Source organism: Cucurbita moschata, unplaced genomic scaffold, assembly GCF_002738365.1.
Source record: "Cucurbita moschata cultivar Rifu unplaced genomic scaffold, Cmos_1.0 Cmo_Scf00008, whole genome shotgun sequence".
Classification (NCBI taxonomy): Eukaryota; Viridiplantae; Streptophyta; class Magnoliopsida; order Cucurbitales; family Cucurbitaceae; genus Cucurbita; species Cucurbita moschata.
The window spans coordinates 4,453,212-4,462,352 of record NW_019268524.1 but is presented as its reverse complement, the minus strand read 5'-3'; the positions used below and the strand labels follow the sequence as shown (position 1 = coordinate 4,462,352).

Below are 9,141 nucleotides of genomic sequence, written 5' to 3'. Positions count from 1 at the left end.
AAAAAAAAAAAAAAAAAAAAAAAAAAAAAAAGGGAAGTCTTTAACAAATTCATCCACATTGTATGGACAATTTTTTTTTTTTTTTTTTTTTTTAAGTGACAATTTCATTGATGGTTGAAATACACCCGAAGGATGTGTTATCCATAATGTTTACAGAAAACCTTCCCAATTTACAATAAGAGAAATGTGACTACAGGAAATAAAAGTATTAGACAGTTTACATTAAGATGTAGCGTGATAAACAACATTGTCGAAGAGCTTTCTATAAGTTTGTGTCTTCTCCGTGCATATTCTTTAACTTTTCGTTCCATAGATCTCAAAAGACAACCAAAATGAGATTTTTCCATAGCAGAGCTTTTGCATTCATGAAAGGGTGGTACGTTAAGGTCATGTCCCATAAATCCTTTACCTCCTTGGAAAAAAGCGTGTTTCCTCCATCATCCACCCTATGGAAAATTCAGGTATTGATGAGGTTTTGGTGTTTCAAATGTACTTCCATGGCCCCTTTGCAGAAGATGGAGGGGATCTATTTGTATGTGATGTAGAAGTATATCTTGCCTTTATAAGTTTTCACCACAAGGCGTTGTCTTCGTGATAATATCTCCATATTCATTTCATGAGGAGAGCTTTATTTTTCAGCTTTGTTGAAAATAGACCAAGTCCTCACTTGTCTGCTTGGAGGTTTATAATATCTCATCGAACAAGGCGGGAGCCATCTTTCTATAAATAGTTTTTGAATAACCTTTCTATCCGTAGCCACTTTTTGTGGTATTTTGAATAGAGACATGTATTTAGTGGATAGGTTGGACAATGTAGCTTGTATTCGGGTGAGCCTTTCGAAGTATAACATGATGACCATGTTCATACCCTTGTTTCTAATTTTCAATAATGGTCTTCCCGAAGGAGAAGAATTTCTGGTTCCCATGGAAGGATAATCCTAGGTACATATTCGGCCATTTACCATTTTTACAACCAAATTTGCTAGCAAGGTCTTCGATAATCTTTGTGCCAACATTGATACCCATAATTTCTGTTTTTTGGAGATTGATATTTTGTTACGAGAATCTTTTGTAGGTTTTTACATGCTTTTTTCTTGGAGGAGACATCTAACAAATCAAAGAAGAGGATTATGCCATTTGCAAACTAAAGGTGGTTGGTGCATAAGCCTTTATTTCCAACCTAAAAGCCTTTTATCTACCCTTTATGTTTGACCTTGGCGAGTAAGTGACTGACGCAATCCATTACCATTATGAAAAGAAAAAGGGATAGTCGTTTCCCATGTCGAAGACCTCGTGGGCATGAATCTTCCCTCTCGGTCTTCCATTTATGATGATGGAGAAGTTTTGTGGATGAAATGCTACCTTTTATCACCCTCGTCATTTTGGGCCAAAGACTTTTGCTATAAGAATGTTTTCGAGGAAAGTTCACTCGACCTTGTCGAAAGCTTTTTCCAAGTCAAGTTTGATGACTACACCTTTTTGTTTCTTTCTTTTCCATTCATCTATAAGTTCATTCGCCATGAGGGATCTATCGAGGATCTGCCGTCCTACGAAAGTTGTATGCTGCCTAGTAATCATTAAAGGTAGGATCATTTTAAGACGCTCTGGTTGGCACTCTTGCTATGATTTTGTATTGTTCAATCGTAAGACTTATGGGGTGAAAATCTGTGACAGCGCATCCTTTCACTTTGAGATCAAATAGATGTATGTTTCATTTAGGCTGCCGTTGATAATTTCACATCTTGGAACACTCTCATGATATCAGCACTCAAAATATTCCAACATTTTTAAAGAAATTTTGAGGCAAAACCATCAAGTCTTGGAGTTTTGTCGGAGCCCAAGAGCTATATCGCCTTCCCTACCTCTTCTTCGGTAAAAGCAACCTCAAGGGATGTTGCTTGTTGTTGATGGATTGGGCTCCAGTCAAGATTTTGCGGAAATTCGATGAGGGTATCGTCCTTTGTATGTAAGGGCGTGTAAAAGGACAAATTCTAATACAATTTCATTTTCGTTTACTAAACTTCTACCTTGTATCGATAGAATTTCCACAATGGTACTCTTTCATCTCATTTAAATCATGTTACAATGGAAAAATTTAGAGCTTATGTCGTCCTCCTCTAGCCATCGTTTTTTATATTTTTGTCTTCAAGATTGCTCTTCCTTTGTTGACAACAGAAATAGATTTGTTTTCATAAACATTTTTGTGTGTGTTGAACTAATGTGATAGAGCTAGATTCCTCCATTTGATCAAGGAGAGCAATTTGAGTAAGAAGTTGGTTTCTTTTAACCTCATTGTTCGATTTCTTTAGGACTTTTTTTTAACATTTTAAGTTTGTTGATGAAACTATGCCCCAACCATCCATGGAGGGGCGTGTTCTTTCACCAGTATTCTACCATTGACAAAAACTCAGAATGGTTAAGTCACATATTCTAGAAACGGAAGGGCGAGAGGCCCCATTTATAACAGCCCTTGGAAAGTACAATGGGATAATGATAGGATATAGATCTATTCAGTCTTTGAACACCGATGAATTTTTCGAGGAAACATTTTGTAGCCAGAAATCTATCGATGATGTCAGGGTGGGTGCCATCTGTTGTTTGACCAAGTTATTGAAGTGTCTCATGCCTCTGGGTGACTCTTTCGCTGAATTTTTCATGTGCCCGCCGAGAGATATAGAGACCATTACATTGTATGGACAGTTTGCTGATCAAGATTGAATCTTCTTGGTTATTTATTGGAATGATTCTAGGATGCATGTTGTATGAGTGGGTAAAACTGATTATAAGAGCGGCCATAGACCAGATGAGAGCTTTCTCATTGTCAACATTTAATGCTATTGCTAAGTAAAAAAAAAAGAAAAAAAGAAAAAAAGAAGCTATTGCTTAGTTTTTGGAAGGGTACTCTTGCTTCAAATGAGACCTATGTCATGGAACTTTCCGAGTTCTGGGGATTATTTTGCTTTCTATAACTTGAATGTGCAAGTAATTTGACCAGAGTTCTATAATCTGGTTTTATTGATACTTGTAATTGTTACCAGTTTGGTTCTGAAGAAAAATGGTAGCATAGCATCCGCAAGAAGCTAGCAGGTTATGTGTGGACAGGAATATATTGCTAGCTTTACCTATATAGTGGATAGTATAGGTTACTTGGGACTGAGAGGATCGAAAAGGAATTTGTCATGGTATATATATAGCTTGCTTGAATCCAAATGCCGAAACAGATTCATTGGTTCTATAGCTATACTTAAAGTTCATTATGAATGTCTTAACTCAAAGTTCCTGTAATTTTGGGGTACTTTGCTGTTTGTGTATTATTATTTTAATGGCTGTCACCAACCACATGCAGAGAATCTACCTGAGAAGCATGTCAGGTATGAAGGAAAGAGGGGTGTCGTGTTTTCACCCTTCCCTTCATGATAGGAAGAGATATGATGTTGGATTATAATCTTGGCTTAAATTCTATGTTACTTTTTTTTTATTTACTTTGCCTTGTAGGCGAGGCAACTATTGAAGAAAATATATCTGATCTTATTTATTAGTTTGCTTGGAATAAGCTATTTCTGGGAATTGATAATAATGTTTGGGGTAACTTTATTAGCAATAAAATATTTCCATGTTCTTAGTGTTACATTATCTTGCATGTGTAACACTTATACTGGATAAAAAAAAAATGTAGCCGACTGACATGCTATGTTTTTACTTGCTATTCATTTAATATCCTTGAACTGGAATTTTGTATGCATTGGAGGATAGGATGATTCTTCTTCACATCTCCATTTCATTTTTTTTTCTTATACAGATGTAGTAATTGGTTTCCCTTTTTAATTGTTCATTTATTTAGTTCTAGTCTTCCAATGTTTTGTGGACTTCCTTTTCTGTGATGTTGCTAAATTTGTTTTTGAATAAATCTTCTGCAGTGAGGATGAAATTGAGGATATTCAGAAGGTATAAATTAACTGGCGAGTTAAATGAATTGGGTGAGTGCTTTGGTGCTAATCTACCTCAGTTTTGTGCCAGGAAATTTCTGTTTTGTCACAATGTCGATCGCCCTACATTACTGAGTATTATGGTTCTTATCTCCACCAGACGAAGTTATGGATAATAATGGAATATATGGCTGGGGGCTCTGTTGCAGATCTGGTAAGTCTCTATTTGGCGTCTTGCTCCACTCGTAATACAGAAGTATACTACTAACCTATTAATAAACTACACAAAATTTAATTTGAAATAGGCCTAAAATCTAGCTCTAAAAATGCTCAAACTCAGAGGATAAAAGTACCAAATCATGGCGACAAAACCAAATATCTAAGGAAGTGCTCAACGAGCTCCCATACCTAACTAAAAGCATCCAATCCAGCATGAAAAACCAGTAAGTCTCATCCAGCCACAATACTTACATAACAAATCACAAGTCTAGCGATATAGCAGCATTTCAGAATATCATATGTTGTAAAGGTAAAAGCGAAACAATTGCATGGGGAATAATTTAGGAGTATATAAGTTAGCCTAGAAATTGTCTCAATAAAAGAGAGTGAAGAGAAAAGGAGGCAAAACTTTTGAGCATTGGGTGTTAAATGGTAGCCTTCTAAAAAGCCTTGGAATTTCAAAATTGTAAACAGGATGGACATCAAAGCTTTTGGAACAACTTAATTTGTTGCTGTAAACTAACCGTATTTAAGGTTACTGACATTTAGTTTCTTTTAAACAAGAAACAAAACTTTTTATTGAATAAATGAAAAAAAGACTAATGCTCGAGAGATACAAAATCCACAAGTGAGTGAAAAAAGAACAAAATGAATAACAAAAGTAACATAAACACGCCCCAATATTGAACTAAAAAGCTGAATAGAACCAGCTTGCGGTGATCTTGTGGAGATTTTGTTCTATGGCTCAATCTTCTGGAATTTGAATTCGATATCCATCTCAAGTATTTAATAGGGGAGAGAGGTGTTCATAGGCTAGATTGAGTTAAAGAGACATTTTGGACTTAGCCCAATTGTTTGAGATGCACATTGTCCAACTAAAATACCCTATCTAGCTGATAGGATTAGCCAACCCAATCATAAAACGTATGAGTTGGATTGATTTGGGTTATTTGAGTTAATTTTTCAATACTTTGCTAAAACATAGTAATAATGTTAGTTATAAGCATTTGTTTTCTCATTGAAACAAACTTAAAATAAATATAATATTTCAATTTATAGTAAGTAAAACTGATATCTTTTAATTATTAATAAGTACGGGTTAACCCAAATTAATTTTAGAAGCATCCATGAAACTACTCAATTCTTTTTGTTTAAATGTATTTGATCTTAACTCAACCCGCATAGGTTTTCAATTTATTAGATGTAATCTTTTGTTTCTTATAAAAAAAGGTTTTGTTTGGAAAAAAGTCTGCCCTTGTTCCTAAGTCCCGTACTTTGGAAACATCAAGAGTTTTCCCAATTAAACTCACCCAAATGTTCAAACACGCAACTTCTGAGTAGCTGTTATTCAGAGAATGTGGGCCTTAAGCCAATAGAGCCACCCCTTCAGGGCTTTGGTCATTAGTTTTTTTGAACACCACTAAAAACCATAGTAGGTCCAAAATTCTTCTTGGCATGCTTGCTACTCCTACATAATTGCAATCCATCAAATTTCTATTTGAAACTCTACGAAGAGTGTTAGAAATTTCTATGCAGTGAACTGCATGGTTGGATTTCTCTCTTGTCAATATAGTTCTGTTTGTATTTGAGATGTCATTCATTGTCCTATGTCTTTATTGCAAAAGCTTCAAATATGTTGGCTAACTTCTCATATAAACTTCCAACAAATTCTAATTCTGCAGCTGCAAACCGGGCCACCCCTTGATGAAATGTCAATGGCATGCATTCTACGGGATTTGCTGCATGCAATTGATTATTTGCACAGTGAAGGAAAAATCCACAGGGACATTAAAGGTTCTTTCTTCTTCACAACTCAATTAATTTGTATGCAATTGATTATTTGCACAGTGAAGGAAAAATCCACAGGGATATTAAGGGTTTTCTTTCTTCTTCACAACTCAATTAATTTGTAAAATTAACTGCTCATCATCCATGAAGGTGGTGATAATGCCCACTCCTAGCCCTCCCACCACCTCCTGCAACAAGGGGAAAATGGAAAAGAAAAAAGAAAAAAGAAAAAGAAAAAAAAAAGAAAAGAAAAGAAAAAAGAAAGTGGAGTTTAAAGAGTTAATAGGCAACTCTTATAAATGAGTTTCACTTCTATGTTAGTCTTTTGAAAGATTGTATTTTACTTTGCAGCGGCAAACATTTTACTGAGCGAAAATGGTGATGTTAAGGTTAGATTTTTCACGATAAAAAGGTCTTGTGTGAGCCTTGATTTAACTGTTACGACGGCTGGGTTTTGCTTTAAAGGGCTAAAAGTTTAATTCCTACAGGTTGCAGATTTTGGTGTTTCTGCTCAATTAACAAGGACAATATCAAGGAGAAAGGTAGAGAATGATGTGAAATATTGAACTTCGTTCATTATTATTTTGTTCTTTTCCTCACGTTATTAGAATTATGTAATTTTTCCAATGAGGCTTCTTACCACTCTTGGCTGGCTGGTTGTTGGGAGAATTTTATCTCCTTCTCCTGCTATTTCTTTCCTTGTTAGATCCATAAAATATTTTCTTATAATCATTATTAGAAGTAATATGAAAGTTTTTGGTAAATTCTTTCTGTTTGTAAAATTTTTTTTGTAAAGAGTTGCTTTCTTGTTGTTTTTACTGTATAAATATTTGCTGATTTTATTATTCTGGACTATTTTTTCCCCTTTATCCATCTTCTAATGCTATTGGATGATATCTTCTAAATTTTGTGTTACCTATCACTGATTTCATAACCGCAGACATTTGTAGGAACTCCATTCTGGATGGCGCCAGAGGTTATTCAGAATTCTGAAGGATACAATGAGAAGGTATGTACTCAGAACCATATTTGGCGTTTTCATGGTTTAATTGGTTCTATGATAACCACACTTCTCAATACTTGATTCTTCGTTCACTATGATCACATTTTACTTGATGCAGGCAGACATCTGGTCTCTAGGAATCACTGCTATTGAAATGGCAAAAGGGGAGCCTCCACTTGCTGATCTTCATCCCATGCGAGTTCTTTTTATCATACCTCGAGAAAATCCACCTCAGGTTCACTTAATAACTCTAGACTCGGCACTTTTCATGACAACGGTGAACTCCTGGTATGAAATGGTGTAGTGTCATTTTTCATGACATAGTAGCTTTTGTGGTGTGTTTTCTGAGCAGTTGGATGAACATTTTTCTCGCCCTATGAAAGAATTAGTGTCACTGTGTCTGAAGAAAACACCTGCTGAGGTAAAGCATTATTCTTCTCTTATGCACTGGTTCCATGTTTTGGTTGAATTCTTTACAATTTGTGGAATTTATAATTATCAAATCAACTTTTTTTTTTGTTAGTAGAGTGTGAATGTACGATTTTTCTAGGAAGTTATGCGGTTGGAATTCAAATGATTACAAGTCACAAACTAGTGTTTCTATGAAAATGAACATGAATGACACAGTGGGCACGTGTATAGTGATTCTTCAATTACTTTCGTACAGTACTTAAATAGTAGGTCAATATGTTGCAATTGGTTGATAATGTTAGTGATTTACGGGTTTTTTTCCCTTAATCTTTTTTCAATATTCATTATAAGAAATCAGGAGCTACTTGAAAGTCAACCCAAAATGTGCTAAATGTATCAATATTTGAGGCATTCTTAGGTTATTTTTAAGGCTCTCAGGATTTGTATTGAATGATAATTCATCCTTTTCTTTCTCATTCTCTTTAATGTATATGCTCTTCCTTCTATTATGCGATTATATTTGTTTGTATTTGTCTCTTGTATCTTTTTGCTCTTTTAATTTCAGAGGCCCAGTGCCAAAGAGCTTCTGAAGCATCGGTTCATTAAGAATGCCAGGAAGAGTCCTAGGCTTCTGGAGAGAATAAGGTCTGTCATACTTGATTTCTGTTACTTTTATAGGGTAGTTTTCTGATAATTGCTTTACCATGTTTTTGTTCTTTTTCCCTTTCTTCACTGTTTATTTCTTCTAAATTTTTGGTGTCCTAGGCATGGATAAGGAATTTGGTGTTCCTTTACTCCATGTTTTCTAATGTATAGGCCATAGTTCCTACATTTATGTGTTAATGCTTCTGAAGAATCGAGGAAACCCAAATGATATAAAGTTGTCTTTGTAAGAGGTGATGCATCAGTTATCTTATTTGTTGATCTTGGTAGAGAACGTCCGAAGTACCAAATAAAGGAAGATGAAGAGACACCAACTAATAGTCCTAGGGGTATGGGTGAAATGGACACGGTGAAAGTATCAAGAAATTTAAGAGAAGAAACTGTTCGTGCCAGGTGGGTAAACCAAATATATACCTGTCTCCTGTTAAAAAAAAAAATGCCAAACATTGTTGATGCCACATTCGTGAGCTGTTTAATTCTTACTACTTATAATTGCAGCAACCAGAGTAAAACTCCTAAGAATGCGGGATGGGACTTTAGCATTGGGGGACCACATAGTACAGGTACTGTTCGAAGTGTAAAACCACCTCAAGTTGGGGAAAGAAAACCAGAAATTCCTTATGGTCAGGCTGCGCCTAGTAGAGTTGCAGAGAGCGGTAACTGGCTAGCTGCATCTGCAAATGCACCACGTGACATAGCAGAAAGCACTAGAGATTCATACAATACGGGGAATGCTAGTGAAGATGTAAATTCTCCTCTTTTTCAATCTCTTTGCTTCAAGTGCTCTTGCATTCATATTTGCTAGTTCGTCAATCAGCTAGATTATTAGGAGCTTGCTTGACAACAGAAATCTTGACCTCACTTGTCCCAGACGTTTGCTAAATAAAATTAGTGCATCATAAGGATTTGAATTAAATGATATCTCCTTTATAAATATGAATAATTGAGTAAAAAGCTGGATATTTAATATAATCATCGATGCAATTGTAGGTTCAAAGTAAATCTATCTGCAATAGCAAGGCTTCAAGGACCTTTATTTGTTCCAGAAGTTCTAAATTATCCTTGCTATTGCAGCCGAGTTTAGTAAGGAAACCTGCAACAAAAAAAAAAAAAAAAAAAAAAAAAAAACCTT

At 35.2% G+C, this 9,141-nt stretch overlaps 1 protein-coding gene across 2 annotated transcripts in view; it reads left to right on the top strand.

Annotated features, from left to right (window-relative positions):
- LOC111446686 (germinal center kinase 1-like) overlaps positions 1-9,141 on the top strand; it is a 17,811-nt gene that overhangs the window by 3,606 nt on the left and 5,064 nt on the right. The window contains exons 4-14 of one of the 2 annotated variants that reach the window (XM_023085609.1): positions 3,917-3,944; positions 4,017-4,139; positions 5,827-5,938; positions 6,284-6,321; positions 6,421-6,474; positions 6,873-6,941; positions 7,054-7,170; positions 7,288-7,356; positions 7,912-7,991; positions 8,280-8,402; positions 8,508-8,754. In XM_023085609.1, the coding sequence (XP_022941377.1) occupies positions 3,917-3,944; positions 4,017-4,139; positions 5,827-5,938; positions 6,284-6,321; positions 6,421-6,474; positions 6,873-6,941; positions 7,054-7,170; positions 7,288-7,356; positions 7,912-7,991; positions 8,280-8,402; positions 8,508-8,754 (1,060 nt within the window). Of the gene's footprint in view, positions 1-3,916; positions 3,945-4,005; positions 4,140-5,826; positions 5,939-6,283; positions 6,322-6,420; positions 6,475-6,872; positions 6,942-7,053; positions 7,171-7,287; positions 7,357-7,911; positions 7,992-8,279; positions 8,403-8,507; positions 8,755-9,141 lie in introns of both variants that reach the window. The other variant, XM_023085610.1, reaches the window with a different exon arrangement.